The following is an 18,087-nucleotide window of genomic DNA, read 5'->3' as shown; positions in this document are numbered from 1 at the left end:
AGGGTGAGACCCAGACCGGCAGTCTGGGGGAGATCCTTACAATCAAGAAAGGACAACTGCGGTGTTTTGGCCCCAGGAATAGGGTACAGGTGAAAGGAAGCCCTGTGCCCTACAGTGACTTTTGATGCCGAAGTGAACCTAGCCTGAGTGAGTCTTCAGGTACCACTGGCATCATTATTAGGCAGAAGTATGGCCTGGCAGGGGGCAGGGGGTGTTGAACTGAGTTAAGCTTAGGGCCTGAAGAGGTGAGAGTATAAGAAACAGGCAGCATTTCATCTTTCACAAAATATCAAGTTCTATGCAGCATCCCCTCTGCCCATATCACATTTGCCAAGAGCTGCTCAGGGCCCTACACCCAAAAGAGTACTGGCCTCTGCAGTCAGAAGATACGGGGAAAGAGCCCCAAAGGTCATTTCCCAACAGGAGAGTTGATTCTTTCAGGGGCAAGGTGGCCTCTCTCTGTTCACCAGATCCCATCCTCCCTAACCGGAACCACCGCGGTGTGCCCCTCGTCACCATCAGGGGCGGTGCGAGGGGAGGGGTGGGCATTAGCGGGAACCCCTGCCCACCCCTGGAAAAAGCTTGAAGCATGTCCTGTCAATGGCACTTTAAGCAATGTGAGGCTGAGTCCGGGCATAGCGAGAGCACAGAGACAGATGAAACACCCGCCGTCCCTGAAATCCCACCTACTGAAAAGGCAAAATTATCTAAACATTCTGCACGTGCTCACGAGCGGTCAAATATCCATTTGGTCAAAATAAACTTTATGAATCATCTTACCTAATAATCGAGGTACCTTATAAACAACAGAGCCTTAAAGTGAAGAGTAAGAGGACAGTGGATGACCCCCCTCACAGCACCCCCCAACCCCTACCCCCACCCATGCACACACTTAACCTTCAGGGAACATCTAGGACATTTCACTTCCCTCCTGTGAAGCCTGATGCCCGTTTTCAAAAGGCAGAGCCGAGTCCACCGAGAAACCACCCCCAGCTGGGTCCCTCAGTTCTAAAGAGAATACTGTTTATTCTCTTCGCTGAGAGAGCTCTGCCGCACCTCAGAATCCGATGAGAACATTCTGGGGTCTTTCCTAAACTTAGCTTAGCATCTTCACATTCAGATTTTGGACAATGCAGGGAGTAAATAGTAAATTTCTGCTGTGGCTCTGCTTTAAGAAGGAGCAAATAACCCAAAGGGATACAACGCGTAATGAAAAGAATTGTCAGCATAATGCGGTGTCTATTCTATTTCAAAAAGGGATTTGAGAGAAGAGCACTATCTATAACAAAGGGTGGGTTATTTGAATCCAGATAACCGAGACAGGCTTGGCTGCGTGTCTCTGAGGGAACCGAATCACTCCTCCTGCGCTCCTCCTCTCACCCCCTCTTTTTCTTTATGCAATTGGCTATTCCCTTGCCATTTCCCTTCCTCCTGTCCTCACTTCGGGTGAGTCCCGTTGACGCAAGGCCTCCCTGGGCCAGCCTCCTGGGAAACATTCTAAGTGTTGGGAGATGTCATCAAACCCCAAACACATATCACAAGGAGGGTTGCATAAGATCATACAAGGCAGAGGCAATGAGTTTCCATTAAACTAAGCCAGTGGTCCTCAAATTTAACCATGCATCAGAATCACCGGGAAGAGCTTAAGACAGACTCCTGTGTCAGCCCCCAGAGTTCTGAGTCAGTAGATTTGAGACAGGGCCTGAGAATTTGCATTTCTAACAAGTTCCCACATGGTGCTAATGTTGATGGTCTGAGGATCACTTTTTCTTTCGTTTTGCTGAAAACTTCTGTATTTGGCAATCATTTCAAACTTGAAGAAAAGTTGCAAGAACAGTAAAAATCACCCTATTCCCTTGACCCAGATTGGGACCGCTTTTTGACAACCACTGAGCTAAGCTAAATATGTGTCAGAGGTCTGGGACAAAGAGCAGTCACCTGGCAGAATGTAATGCCTTCTAAGAGCAAGAATGGAGGACTAGCCATATAAAAGCAAACCAACTGTTTAAAAGCAAAGGATGGGAAGGAGTGCCACAAAATGATAAAAAGAAATGGAGTTGGGACCTGGGGGGTTTTAAGCTATGAATAGTCAATATCATTATCAACCACTGGTTTGTCTCTCTGGAGATTCCTTGGGGGTGATTTTAAAAACAACAAATCCATAATCTCCTAGTATAAACTGGCTTCAAGAAACAAGGAAAGCAATTATTTGATAGGGAAACTCTACTCTATACACAAGAGACATGGACAAGAGGACGATGATGTACCCCCTCCTTTGTTTTCTACCACCTTAATTCAGGACTTTATCTCTTGCCTGAATTTCTGCAATAACTCTGAACTGATCTCTCTGCCTCTAACCATGCTCTCTCCAATTTATTCTCCATTCTAACCCTAAAATTATCTTTTCAACAGCAGGCTGCAATAACGTCAGCTAAGAACTTTCACTAGTTCCCTACAACCTAGAGAATGAAACTCAACCGTCTCAGCCAGGCATTTAATGCCTCTGGCCCCAACTTACCTTTCAAATGCATGTATCTACACACCAGCCAAAACAATATGCACAGCTTCACTTTTCCCCATCTCCAGGTTTTTTTGCACACAATTGTTTTTGGGTTTGGGTTGTTTTGTTGTTGTTGTTGTCGTTGCTGTTCCCCTGGAATTTTTCCTTCTCCCCAAACAAAATCTTAAAAAAAAAATCCTTATGTTTAAAAATACTATTCAAACTTCAGGCTACTGCTCCAATACAAGAAGCTTTCCTGCGGTTCCTCAGATCTCTCCTTTGTGTGCTCACCATACCTCTATTTGTACCTTATAACACTTACAACATTCTGCCCTACTTATTATTTATGCTTTCCTTCCCCTGGGTTTTACAAGGTCCTTGAAGATAGGCACCATTTCTTTTGTTCAGTGACCAGAGAAGTCCAGAACAGGGAAGAAGGGTAGATGAAGAGGAGACGAAGAGAGGAAAAAGAAAAAATGAGAAAACAGTGGGAGAGCATGGTAAGGGCCGGGGGCCTCGGTTTTAAAGTTCTCTCAGTCATTCAGAATCTTTTTGCTGAAGACAGATTCTTCAAATATTTAACGCATTTCCTTTCCAGAACAAGCCCAAGAGACCGAATAGTTGCATGAGTTTTCTTTTGTTTTGCCAACACTACACCTCCTTCTCTTCTTGTTTTCTATCTGTCACTCTTGAGCCAATTTTATGGATCTCTCCCATGTGAAAAAGGCAACATCACACCACACCATTACCGCTGAAATAGATTTGAACCCCTTTACACTTGCCTTTTTTTGGTGAGGCTGGTCGGACTACTGCCTTGTGGACTAGCTCTAGGAGGAATTTGATCAACATGACTAGAAGAGATAGCTTTTTGATATGAAATTTCTTTGGGACTTACAAAGACAGGATACCAACAACTCAAAGCGTGACCAAAAGCGAGTTCATTTGTCACACTTTCTCGCAACATTCAGTGAGAGGGATTTCTGCCCCAAAGAAATCACAGTAACTCTTTGCAGACACTCATGGCTTCTACCAGCCGTACCAGCTGTCTTCAGCAAGGAGATGGAGACAGAACAGACTCTGACAAGCTTGTCACTTAATCTTTTCCAAAAAGGCAGTTCACTATCTCTTTTCCTGGAATAGCAGGAATAGTTTCACTTTCTGCCTACCTCTTCCTGGGAGAAGAACAAAGGATTGCCCTTTAAATCTAGCTCAACAAAGCAGGCTCTCTAGTGCTCCAGACACCAGGGCCAGCACGGCTGACAAGTGCCCTGCTTCATTTCCCTCGACTACCTCATTCAAGTTACTTTCTCTCTTCCACCTCCACAAATCTTTGCTGCCTCTCTTCCTCCCTGAGGTGAGATCCCTGGATCAAGGAAAGAAGTCATGGGATAAGGCCAAAAAATGCAAAGCCACACCATCTGACTATATATCCCCACTACTGTAAATCTTCCCAAAGAGGAAGCTTGTTCTCCAGTTTCCGATTTACTGTCCTTGAGAAAACAAGTGATTCCGAGTCACAAAAAGTGACCGTAGTACTTTGCTTCCCATTTCCCTGCTGCTCTTATGTTTACAACTTTATTTAGAAAGAGCTGACTTCACAGCTTTTACCATTTAGTAACCCTTCAGCATAAGGACTTCATATGAAATCCTTAAAATGAGCTGAGTAGACATCAAATACTCAAAAGTCCAAATTACCTAGGCTGGTAGAGGTTAATGTTCTGCATTAAACAGGAAGAGAAAGTATCAATTTTGTACTCTGATTATGCCTGCCAAAGAACTGAGTCAAATAAACACATAACAGATGATGGATGAGGGCAACAGGGGTAGAAATACCACCACAGCTTTTGAGAAAGGTCTAAGAAGTGAGCAAATGTAGGTGTGTCCGAACCTCCTTTCACCTCTTGGTACTTCTTTCTGGACCTTCAACTCTCCTTTTCCAGTGTAGAGCTCACTGAGAAATAACCTTTTAATGTTGCATTCTATTTATAATTTTTATAGCCACATAACCACTGAGGGCTATGCTGCTGAGAGGGTAGACGGCAGCGACCCAAGTATGTGGTATTTACTAGAAAACAAAATTATAAGGAAACAGTTAAGCACGAATTTAAGATTTGCACTAACCTTGTCTTTCTCCGATGTTAGTTTATCAACTTAGCTCACTCTGAAAAACAGAAAGTCCACATGCTGTGGAGCTTAGAACTTACCTACCCCTTCATTCTGTAAGTGGGGGAATAGATCTAGAATATTGTTCTTTGATTAAGGTAAAAATGTTAGTAAGTCACAGAGATCAGACCAGGACACGACTGTAAGGCTTTCTATTATTTTCTACAATCCTCAAAGAAAGAGCCTGAAATACCAGGCTTCATTATCCAGAGCTTTAGCTAGCCCAGAGGTTAAATCAATTACTCTTAAGAAGAAAAATGATCCAGCTTACGCCTTGGCTTCTGCTATAAAGCATTCCCTAAGTGAGTCAAATAAAGATGCTACAAGGGGCCCCTTGCAAAGCCAAGAGCCTTTCACTAATACAGTCAGATTTTTTTCTGCTTGGATTCATAAATATGGGCAACCGAATTCAATGAGGGCATTCTATGTATGAAGTCCTAATGTAGTGTTTCTGGCCATAGTGTAAGTATTATTTATAATTTTATATTCTTCAATACATCCATTATATGAAAGCAAAACTCGATCGTGGTTCACAATGACTGAAATCAGAGATGATAGAAAAAACTTGAGGGTCAAAACACAACAGGAATGTAGCTGTTTTAAAATGTTTAAAAGGGGGTGCCTGGGTGGTTCGGTTGGTTGAGCATCTCACTCTTGATTTTGGTTCAGGTCATGATCCCAGGGTCGTGCGTGGGATTGAGCCCCATGTCAGGCTCCATGCTGAGCATTGGAGCCTGCTTAAGATTATCTCTTTCTCTCTCTCTCTCTCTCTCTGCCCCCTCCCCCACTTACGCTCTCTTTCTAAAATAACTAACTAAATAAGTAAATGTTTAAAAGGCAGTTTAAATATGTTATCAAGAGTTCAGTTATAACAAGTTGAAAAGTACTATGTCTCAAAAAGTTTTAACTCATGTCGTAGTTGAATTGCTAAAATGATGGCATTCTCTTTCACTTTTCGGGAGCTTAACTCTACTTCTGTGTAATAGAAATGGTAGACTTTCATATCCTATCTTAAGATAGGTGGCATTATATCACACTTATTATTGACAACCTGCTTATAAAAAGCATCATAAAATAATGACACTGGTAATTTCATATAAAAATATAAAATCAAATGAGAGTAGTGACTTGAACAGATGTTTACACATCAATGTTCATAATGAGATTGTTCACAATAGCCAAAAGGTAGAAATACCCAAATGTCCACTGACAGGTGAATGGCTAAACAAAATGTGGTCTATACATACAGTGGAACATTATTCAGCCTTAAAAAGGAATGAAATTCTGATATACGCTATAGTATGAATGAACCTTGAAAACGTTATAAGTGAAATTAAGCCAGACACAAAAGGATGAATGAATATTATAGGATTCCACTTCTATGAGAGACCTCAAAGAGCCAAATTCATAGAGATAGAAAGTAGAACAGTGGTTACTAGGGGCTGGGAGGAAGGGGGACGGGAAAGAGAAGGTACTGTTTAATGGGTGTAGAATTACAATTTGGGATAATTACAAAGTTCTGAGATATACATATGGTGGTGATGGCTGGATAAAAGGGGAATGTACTTAATGCCACTAAATTGTGTACTTAAAAGTAGTTAAAATGGTCAATTTTATATTATGTATGTTTTCCTACAATAAAAAAAATCAAATGAAAAATACAAAATGGTAAGTTCTTCCATGTTTTGACCCACAGGACATATGCTCAAAAAAATAAAAATACGGGTGCTTGGGTGGCGCAGTCGGTTAAGCGTCCGACTTCAGCCAGGTCACGATCTCGCGGTCCGTGAGTTCGAGCCCCGCATCAGGCTCTGGGCTGATGGCTCAGAGCCTGGAGCCTGTTTCCGATTCTGTGTCTCCCTCTCTCTCTCTGCCCCTCCCCCGTTCATGCTCTGTCTCTCTCTGTCCCAAAAATAAATAAACGTTGAAAAAAATAAAAATAAAAATAAAAAATAAAAAACAACAGGGGCACCTGGGTGGCTCAGTTAAGTGACCAACCTCAGCTCAGGTTATGACCTCAGGGTTCCTGAGTTTGAGCCCTGCGTTGGGCTTTGTGCTGACAGCTCAAAGCCTGAAGCCGGCTTCGGATTCTGTGTCTCCCCTCTCTTTCTCTGCCCCCCTCCCCCACTCATGCTCTGTCTCTCAAAAATAAACATTAAAAAAAATAATTTAAAAAATTAAAAAAAACAAAAAAGCAGTATCACCCACAGCATTTAAAAATACTAATATTTTAATGCACATCATCAAATAAAAACAGACTTGGGTTCATCACCCCAAAGCCATATCCTATGTGTTTACTACTATAATAATTCATGTCCACCATGATTACGAATGATACATCTACATTAAGCACAAGTTCCAATCAAATCTATAGAGAGAAAAAGGGAGCTGAAGCAATGGAGCTATGTCAACACACTGACACAGCAACCATCTGTTGACATTACTGTCCTGAATCCAAGGAACCAAAATCATGTGGCAGGGCTGGGAGCTTCCCCTTAGTTGTGAGGTCCTACTTTCCTGTCACAGGGCACTTCTGGAAGGAAGCTCTGCAGTGGCCAGCTCTAAGTACTTGCAGATTTCCTACCGGTCCTACACAGGAAGTCATTCTTCAGTCTCACCTGCATGAGTTCCTGTTATGAGCCCAGGGAGTTGGTGAGTCCAAATCCAGTTCCAGGGAGTGATGTCATCTTGATTGCGCTTTGATCCTGGTGACCCGCTCCCCATCCTGGTGTTGTTGCAGTCCTTCGTCTGAGGTTCAGGTTATAAGGGAACCAGAAGGAAAAAGGGGAAGTAGGAAAATAGAAAAAGAAAAAATGCTTGCACATTTCCTTTGTTTCACTAAAGCATTTTCTGCTTCCATTTATTTTGATGGGAGAACCTAGCTGATGGCAAATGGAAACTGTATAGATGCTCCTAGAGTAGAAATCGACTCTCGATCTCAAAAACTCGGAGGATTAAAAATATGGAAGACTTCTATTATTTCTGATGGCCCCTAACTCCGAAAAAAGTAATTTATTCTTTCATCTTTGGATAAGGTTTAAAAAAAGAGACATTAATGCTTTTAAAACATTTGTAAATTGTTATAAACAAGGCACGAATGCAGGAGCTATCTTAGCAACATAAAGAAATAACAAATACAAATATTTGTAGATGTATAAATGCTCATATACTTTCTATATAATGTCAAGTAGACTAGGAGGTCAAATCTGGAAATCTCATCACTAAGTAATAAAATAGGATTGCCATTCAATTCCATTTACATGAGATCCTTTGGTTCTTAGTATACCAAACCAAAAACCTAAAATGAAGTCAAGCATAAGCAGCAGCAGAAATTGCTAACATTCCAAAATGAAAGAGAGGCCCTTCTAAAACAAAGCAAAACAAAAAACTTAAGCAATTAAATAAAGGAGAGATTTCAATTTTTACCATGTTTATTTTATAATCATGGTTTCTTTGTCCTTATTAAGTGGATACAATTTAGGGAAATAAATACTCCCTTCCCTTTTTTGTTGCATATGTACTAGTGGAGGAAAAGGGAATCGAATATGAGAGAATAGGCAAAGGGTGTAGGGCGCAGAAGGATAAAGTTGAGAGACAGTGAGTGTTTATACGAACCCTTCCATAAGCAGTACCAACCAACCAAGTATAAAGTTGACAACATGAGTTTTCTTTTCACGTGGACTTCAGAAAGCAGGAGATAGTATGGAACCACATTCAGCACATATTAATTATATAGCATCATGGTACGTGTTTTCTATCAGACATGATGTATATATCCTTTTTTTTTTTCTCACTTTTTAAACTCCACAGATGACACTATTCATGAAGCACTTTTAGTGTATTATTCGGCAAATATTAATTACGATCATATAAACCAATCTTGATTAGCAGAAAGCACTATTAGCTGCCATGTAAAGGTCCTCCTTTCAAGTAACACTTAAATGTACACTTGGAGCTTTCAGAGGAAGTTCTCGAAGGGCATTCTTCTTTCAGCTGGGCATACAACCCATCTGCAACACTAAATGCAGATAAAATAAAGATCAAACCTTTGTTAAAGGTTTGCACATAAAAGCCCCTTGCAAATGTAGCCAATATCTTGTCCAGAGAGTCATGGTAAAGGAACTGTTCTCTTTCAGCCTTTTTCTTCCCCCGTTTCCTCTAAAGGTCTTTATCCCAATGTCTTGGTGCTCCATAAGTGACTGTGAGGCAGAGCTGCCTCTGTGCTGGAGATGCTTGTCACAGAGAAGATCAGAATGTGCACAGATAACCCTGCATTCTGTTCATCTCATCAGTTCTGCCCAATCCACAGGGGTAAAAAATGGATGAGATTTGATATCTTCAACACCAGCAACTCCAGCACCAAGACGCTCCACAGGGTTGAACTGCAAGAGCTAAAAAAGAAGGACTTAGTGAGTAATAGGAATCCAACTGGTGAATCAAAGGAAAACAAAAATATATGAACGGAAAGAACTGCTCAATTCAACCCCAGTGACAAGTGGACTTGATGAATAGCCAAATGACGAGATTTCCTTGAAAGGGAGATATGTCTAACACCACTGTAGCTGTGGGGTGGTAGGGGATATCTGCGTTTACGGCTTTCAACTGATTTTTAACATGACCTTGAGTAACTCACTTTGTTTCTCTCAAGCTCATATAGTATAATAGGACAGTTAATACCCATCAGTTTCCTATTCCAAAGCACGTCATGATATTAATTAGATGCTGTGCCAAAATCTGAGAGATCCAGTTACTCCTTTCATGGGCATGCTGAAAGACTGTGCCTTGAAACGTTCATGCATCCTCAAATTTTGTTTTCGCGGCTTTACTGAGAGATGATTTATATAGCATAAAATTCATCTGTCGTAAGTGTGCAATTCAATGATTCTTACTTAGTAGATGTAAAAAGTTGTGCAACCATCACACAATCCAGTTTTAGAACACTTTGATCACCCCAAAAAATTTCCTCGTGATGTTTACATTAATCCTCATTTCCATCCCCAGCCCTGGGCAAACAATGATCTGCCTTCTGTCTCTATAAATATGTCCTTTCTGGATATTTCATGTAATTGGACTCATAAAATATGTTGCCTTTTGCAGTTATCTTCTTTCACTTAGCATAATGTTTTTCAGATTCATCCAAGTTGTAGCAGGTATCAAAGCCTGTTCCCTTTTATTTCTGAGTAGCATTCCATTGTTTGGATAGAACATATTTTGTTAATCTACTCACCAGTTAATGGACATGTAGACTTTCCAGGCTGAGGCTATAATGAATAGTATTGCTATTAACATTCACATATATGTCTTTGTGTAAACATGTCTTCATTTCTCTCAAGGACATTCCTAGGAGTGGAATTGCTGGGTCATGTGGAATATTTGTTTAGCTCTTTAAGAAAGTGCCCAACCTTTCTAAAATAGCTGTGCCATTTTACATTCCCAACAGCAATATATGAGAGTTCCAGTTTCTCTACATGCTCACCAACACTCAATACGGTCTATCTTTTGATTACAGACCTTTTAGTGGGTATTAGAGGCATCTTATTATAATTTTAATTTCTATTCCTTGGTGAGTAATGATGGTGACCATCGTTGGATGGCCTTCTAAGCCTTTCATGTAGCTTCCTTGGTGAATAATTTGCCCATTTTTATATTTACTGAGTTATAAGAGTTCTTTCTTTTTTTTTTTAAGATTTTATTTTAAGTGATTACTTAAAATAATCAACTTAAAATAATCAATTACTTAAACCCAATGTGGGGCTCAAACTTACAACCCCAAGATCAAGACTCTCATGTTCTACTGACCTAGCCAGCCAGGTACCACTATAACAGTTCTTTATATAGTCTGAATACAAGTCCTCATCAGTTACATGATTTGAAATATTTTTTTCTATTCTGTGGCTTGTCTTCTCATTTTCTTACTGCTATCTTTTGAAGTATAAAAGTTTTTAATTTTAATGAAGCCCACATTATCAATTTTTTTTCTTTTATGGATGTTTTTGGTGTCATATCTAATAACTCTTTGCCTAACCCAAGATCATCAAGATTTTCTCCTATGGTTTCTTCTACAATTTTTAGTTTTGCCTTCCATTTTTCGTCTATAAGCTATTTTGAGTTCATTTTTACATATGGTATAAAGTAAGGGTCTTAGTTCATTTTGGTTTTAGCATGTGACTTGATTTTCCCAGCAACATTGGTTTAAAAGACTATTTTTTTTCACCATCAAATTCTTTTTGCACCTTTATTGAAAATTAATAGACCACTAATGTAAGGGTTTATTTCTGGATTCTTAATTCCATTCCATTGATCTATATACTTATCTTTCCTCTAATAACACAGTAATTTTCCAGTTTGCTAAGGTGCAAGGTGAGATTTTCATTTGAGACCTTTCTTCTTTTCGGATATAGGAGTTTATAAGCCATAAATTTTCCTTAAGAACTGATTTAGCTGCATCTGATAAATTTTGATATTTTCTGTGTTTTGATTCCATTAAAAATATTTTCTAGCTTCTCTTGAGACTTCTTCTTTCACTCACAGGTTATTTAGAAGTGTGTTTAATTTCCAAATATTTGTGGACTCACCAGATCTCTGAATGAGAATTAAATTGTTATGATCAGAGCATGTTGTATGACTTAAATCCTTTTAAATACTGAAGCTTGTTTTGTGGTATGGCATATGATCTATCTTGGAGAATGTTCCATATACATGTGCTAAGAACGCATTCTGCAATCATTGTTCCATATATGTCAGAGATGTTTGATAATGTTACTGAAGTCTTCTCAGTATCCTTGCTGATTTTCTAATTTACCAAGCATGGGGTATTGAAACCTCCTTTTATTATTATTGGATTGCCTATTTACCCTTCAATTCAGTCAGATTTTACTTCTTATGTATAGAAGCTGTTGGTGCAAATGCATCTATTGTACTGACCCTTTTATCCCTATGAAAATTCTGTCTTAGTCTCTAGTAAGTCTCTTGTCTTCACAGCTAGTTTGTCTGGTATTTAATATAGCCACTTCAGCTCTCTTATGGTTACCATTTACATGGTTTATCTCTTCCCATCCTTTTTCTTTTAACCTATTTGTGTCTCTCATACACAGAAGATAATTGAATCTTACTTTTTTCTTAATCCAGTTTAATAATCTCTGCCTTTTGTTTGTCATGTTTAAACATTCATATTTCATTGTACTTATTGGTGTGGTGGGTTTACATTTGCCATTTTGCCACTTGTTTTCTACATCTACTGTCTTTTTTTGTTACTCTTTTACAGCTGTCTTTTGTATCAATACTTTTTATTGTACTATTTCAGTTCCTCTATTAATTTTCTTTTACTATATATTTTTTTAGTGGTTGCTGTAAGGATTACAATATGCATCTTAATTTATCACAATCTACTTCAGATTAATACCAACTTAATGAAGGTGAAATGTAGAAACTTTGCTCCATTATAGCTCCATTCCTTCTGCCCTTTGTCTATTATTGTCATATATGTAACATATTACTTCTGGATGTTATAAACTCAACAGCACAGTGTTATAATTATTGTTTCATATAATCTTGCGTCTTTTAAAAGAAGTTGAGAAGAAAAATGAGGAAAAAATAGTCTTCTTCAGTGACTCATGTTTTACCATTCCAGTTCTCTTCATTTCCTCCTAGAAATTCAAGTTACTATGTGGTGTGATTTCCTTTCAGCCTGAAGGATTTCCTGCATTATTTCTTGTAAGGCAAGTCTAGCAATAAATTCCCTTAGTCTTTATTTGGGAATTTCTTTATCTCATCTTCATTTTTGAAGGATGATTTTGCTGGATAGAGAATTCTTGGTTGATGGTTACTTCCTTTCAGCACTTTGCGTATGTCACTTCACTGTCTTCTGCCTCTCATTGGTATTATTATTATTTTTTTTAATGTTTATTTATTTTTTAGAGAGAGAGCCAAACAGAGCACAATCAGGGGAGGAACAGAGAGAGAGAGGGAGACACAGAATTCGAAGCAGGCTCCAGGCTCGGAGCTGACAGCACAGAGCCCGACGCAGGGCTCAAACTCATGAACCGTGAGATCAAGACCTGAGCCAAAGTCGGACACTTGACTGACTGAGCCACCCAGGCACCCCTTATTATTATTATTATTATTATTATTATTATTATTGAGGTATAACTGACATACAATGTTATATTAGTTTCAAGCATATGACACATTGCTTCAGCAATCTGACTTTACTCAATGCTTATCACAGTAGTGTAGTCACCATTTGTCACCACACAGTATTATTTACTATATTCCCTCTACAGTATTTTTCATTTCCGTGACTTGTTTATTTTATAACTTAAAGTGTAAACTGTCTTCCATCATTTTTAATGAGAAGTCAGACATTAATGTTTCCTTCTATACAATGAGCGCTTTCTCTTTTGCTGCTTTCAAGAGTGTCCTCTTTGTTTTTGTCTTTCAACAATTTGACCAGGTAGATCTTCCTAATTAAAGTCCATTGAGCTTCTTGGATGCATATCAAAGTTTTTTTTACCAAATTTGGGATGTTTTTAGCCATTACATTTCCAAATACTTTTGCTTCCCCTTTCTCTCTTTCCTCTCATTCTGGGACTCCCTGGTATATTTGATATTGTCTTACAGGTTTGTGTAGCCCTGTTCTTTTTCTTCAAATTTTGGGGCATCTTTTTTCCAGATTTGATTATTTCTATCATTCTATCTTCAAGTTAATTGATTCTTCCTTCATCTATCTCAAATTTGCTATAGATACGCTCTAATGAATTCCACCCCCTCCCCCCAGTGATTCTTCATTTCAATTATTGTACTTTTCAACTTGAGAATTTTGGTTCTTTTCTTATATATACTTTATATCTCCTCATCAAGAATTTCTATTTGTTGATTCATTGTTGTCATACTTTTCTTTAATTCTTTAAACATGGCTTCCTTCAGTTTTTGAACACACTTATAATAACCACTTTGAAATCTGTTAAATCCAACCTGGGGATATTTAAAGTCAATTTCTATTGACCACTTTTTTCCCTGCACATGAGTCACACTTTTTTGTTTCTGTGTATATCATATAATATTTGTTGAAAATGGGATATTTTGGATGATATATTTTAGCAACTCTAGAGCCTGACTTTGTTCCCAAGAAGACTGTTATCATGGCAGTTGGTTGGTTTGTTCTTTGTTAACTTGTTTCAGCTAGATCTGTATAGCTGCTTCTCCCACCACATTGTTACAAGCAGCTGTTGCTATCTCTGCTCATTCTTTTGTTTTTATTTTTGAGCTTCACTTCCTGGGGATCATCCTGTGTCTGCATAGCTTAAGTGTTCAACCTGTGATTGAAAAGAGGTTATATTCAAATACCTGAGCCCCTAAAGCTTGTCATCTGCTGATGTGTAGGAGAACACAGTAAAAATTTAGGACACTTACAAATCTCCCTTGGTTTCTACTTTCAACTGGGACCTTTCCTTGTTCCTGTACACACGCATGCAACCTCACAGTTGGCCCTCATGGCCTGCTTCAATCTGGAAGAAACTTCACACCTGACAAGCAGGGAAAAGAGAGTAGCCCAGGCAAAAATGCCACAGACTCCCACTCTTTCCCAAAGTGTGGTTGTTTTTCAAGCATAAACACTTTCAGACTGTCCTGTCCTTTTGATCAATTTCCAGAGCACTGAAATGGCTGTTTTTGCCAATTCTGCCTAATGTTATAACTTCCTTTCTCAAGAGAGAATTTGCCAACTTCCTCATATGGCTATAGCCATTCAAATTTGAGAATATTCCTATAGTAAATCTTTTTTTTTTCCCCACAGAATTTAACCAACTGCAACTGTAAATCTTTAAATGACTTCTTTACATTAATGTTTCTATGCATTTAGGACATCCCACTATTCAAATTCAACCAAAATTTCTGTTTCTTCTCTTTTTATTTTTATTTCTATTTTTTCTTTCATTCATGATTCAGTTATTTGTATGAAAAATACCAATTGATTTCCTATTATGTGCCAGTCCACTATTTTTTTAGGCCTTTTCACCTGTATCACCAGCAGCGGCCTCACTCTTAACATTAGTAGCCCTATAATTCAACACATGCTTCAGCAAATACAAATTACTATATATTATGAAACACTGCCCTATCAGTACTAACGATAAACATTTATGTGACACTTATTGTACACCAGGCATTATTTTAAGTGCTTAACATAGGTCAATTAATTTAATTCACAACTCTATGAATAACTACTATTCGATTCTCTCTATAGATGAGAGAACACAGATTCAGAGAAATTAAGTAACTTATTTAAGATCATACAAGTAGTAAGTAGCAAAGACAAGATTTGAATTTAGGCACTGCAGCTCTAGAATGCATGCTCTTAAACATAACATTACACTGCCTCATGAGTATGTAATCTGTAAATGCCAAGAATCTATTCACTTTAATATTACCAAACACACAGGGGCATGAAGTATATACTTCAAAAGACTGTATTCAATCTTTTCATCTGAGATTACTGTATCTAGCATTCAAAATCACTATTCATTAAAGCTAACTGTTCAAAAATTTTAATATTAGATGTTGCTAAATCGTGTTAAGTGAAAAGCTGCTATTATAAAACAAACACTGTAAGAATATCCCAAATGTATCAAATCCATTTTCAAAATCTGACAATCCATGTCTATGTGATTGAAATGTGGAAGGCATCACACAATTTAATATAAATTTGAAATATCAAACAGTGGTAAGAATTAAACATAACTATAGCATATTTTTATATATTTCAGTACACATAATAACATGTAAAAGTCCTTTCTTCTTGGGGCATTTGGGTGGCTCAGTTGGTTAAGCGTTCAACTCTTGATTTCGGCTCAGGGCGTGATCTCACGGTTTATGAGTTCGAGCCCCACATCAGACTGCACTGACAGTGTGGAGCCTGCTTGGGATTCTTTCTCTCTCTGACCCTCCCCCACTCATGCACACACATGCACTCTTACTCTCTTTCTCAAAAATTAATAAACTTTTTTTAAAAAGTTCTTTCTTGTTACAATTGGCTTTTCCACTCCCATTCTTTCCAAAACATGACCTCATTATGAAATTCCAATAAAGGTTCCAATTTTGCCTATTACTAAAGTCAATTTAATTAGTTCATGAACTTTGCTACAAATTTGCAAATACAAATTTATAGGCAAAAATATAATTATTTTACCCATAACTATCTTGTTTATCCTGCCATTTTATTTACTTACTTCTTAAAGTTTATTTACTTATTTTGAGAGAGAGGGAGAGTGACAGAGAGAGTGAGAGAGAGAGAGAGAGTGAAAGCAGGGGAGGGACAGAGAGGGAGAGAGAGAGAGAGAGAGAGAGAGAGAGAGAGAGAGAGAGAGAATCCTAAGCAGGCTCTACACAGTCATGCAGAGCCCAATGCGGGGCTGAAACTCCTGAACTACAAGATCATGACCGAAGCCAAAATCAAGAGTCACCGCTTAACCAACTGAGCCAACTAAGCTACCCAGGTGCCCCTCTCCTGCCATTTTAAATACTATACCAGCCTCAAGAGAGACCACATAAAGATTCTATTGCTCAAGCAAATGTGTCAGCCAGTGGCAAAACCAAAAAGAGTCACCGCCAGCCTCCTTCCTCCTAAAGAATGTTCAGGCAGTAAAGTTAAGCAATGAAGACACAAAAATTTGTTTTGAAGGACTTTTTCTCATGTAACATTTTTCAAGTGACAAAAGAACTGTGTCATAATTAACTAAATATACACTGTGAAGTACAAACATACATGCTCTGAGGGTTTGTAAAATGTAAGCATCTCCTTTTTAATTGCATTTAAAATGTAACTATGTCTACTCTAGCACCATTCATGTGACTGAGATGACTGAACAACAGGTACAGGGGATTATGAAATCTAGGAAGAAAGCAAGGAGCTAGAAGTCCAAAGAGGGGAAAATCTCCCCAAAGCAGAATAATTATTTCCATATAAATCATTTTGTGATTTTTTTAAAAAAGTGACCCCTATGACCTGTGAGGTAGTGGAAGAGGAAAAGTCAAAATGACAAATTGCTCATCATGTCAAGAGACCCCTTTTCCCTTTCCTGATGATGTTTCCTCAACATGAATGGTAGTTTCCTTAGGCCAATGACAGAATGCTGATTTACTATACAATATAGACATATCTGTATTGGGGGATTTAAGATTTAACACACTTTAGGCCAAGATTCCTTTATAACCTACCTTCCCATAAAGACAGAAGCAGCAGGCCTTTATAAATTAATGCAGGGAATTCTATTCTCAGTATTATATAACAACGACTTTAAGGTGAGAAACAAAAAATAGCATTTGCTAGCCTTTCTCAAATTATTTACAAAAAAAGTATTTGGAATTTATCATGTTGTGCCACAACAAATAAGATGAAATCAAATGAGTAGCTGTCCTTTTTTCCCCATTAGAATGAAATGTGTTCTGTGTCTTTGCATTACCTCTTAATCCTTTTGCAAAGTGCTCAATGGTATTCACATCTCATTATTTCCAACCTGGTTATGTTTCTTTCTGTGTTATACTCCCTGGAAAAATTTAATCTTCCTGAAGCACAACTCTGATCCTTTTATCTTCTGCCCCGAAACTCCAAATATCCATCATTATTATTTTTATTTATTTATTTATTTACTTACTTACTTACTTATTTATTTTTGCTGAATTGAATAGAATCACTCTTCCCCGGTTATCATGATAAAAGAACCTCATAAGAGAACTCCAACTTACCTTTCCACATTCATCTAGTACTATGACTCATTCCTACATTTATCGCTCCACTCCAGATAAACCAAGCTTTTGATTTCCTAATTTGGGTCTTTTGGACCAATCTTTTCCTTGTTGAAGCTGTTCGATCCACCGAGCTACTTCCCCAACATCCCACCTTGTCATGCCAAAATTTGAGGGCTCCACAAAAATATCATTCACTACATAAAAACTTTCCTAATACTATCACCGTATCAGTTATAACCCCTCCTTAACTTGACAAGTATTTTTTAAGCCTCTGACAGCTTTTATCAAACCTATCAGTGATACAGTTACTTGTCAGTCTTACCTCTATAGCTTATAGCACTATGTCTTGCCCATATTTGTGCATGTATTTGTTGAATGGAACCCAAATCACTCATTACTCTTCAAGAAAATACTAGGTCATTCTCTTCTTAATATATTCTCTCCTCCCCTTTTTCTTTTTTTTTTAAGTTTCATTTTCTCTGATTAGAAAAATAATAATTCAGGTTTCATGAAACAAAAATGTTAGTTCTTGAACTTTTTCAAGTAACTTTCCCCCTTACGTTTCTCATAAAACTATAAGGATCCTAGGCCTGACAATTCTTGCTGATTTGCTGTGTGCCTATCTTACCCAATGCTGACAACCCTCAGCAGACTCACCAAAACTCACTATTCAAAACTAG

At 38.1% G+C, this 18,087-nt stretch overlaps 1 protein-coding gene across 10 annotated transcripts in view; it reads right to left on the bottom strand.

Annotated features, from left to right (window-relative positions):
- Positions 1–18,087, bottom strand: part of RPS6KC1 (ribosomal protein S6 kinase C1) — a 320,826-nt gene that overhangs the window by 133,133 nt on the left and 169,606 nt on the right. For 2 of the 10 annotated variants that reach the window (XM_086694895.1, XM_086694894.1), the window contains exons 11-12: positions 7,282–7,411; positions 940–2,683 (exon numbers count right to left, since the gene is read on the bottom strand). In XM_086694895.1, coding sequence (XP_086551021.1) covers positions 2,460–2,683; positions 7,282–7,411 — 354 coding nt within the window. In that variant the 3' untranslated portion in view covers positions 940–2,459. Of the gene's footprint in view, positions 1–939; positions 2,684–7,281; positions 7,412–8,076; positions 9,055–18,087 lie in introns of those variants that run through there. The other 8 variants (XM_086694891.1, XM_086694892.1, XM_025921223.2 and 5 more) reach the window with 6 other exon arrangements.

Source organism: Puma concolor, chromosome E4 (genome assembly GCF_028749965.1).
Source record: "Puma concolor isolate L17-30 chromosome E4, mPumCon1.1.hap2, whole genome shotgun sequence".
Lineage (NCBI taxonomy): Eukaryota > Metazoa > Chordata > Mammalia > Carnivora > Felidae > Puma > Puma concolor.
Note: the sequence above shows the minus strand (reverse complement) of the source record. Positions and strands in the feature narration are given on the sequence as shown.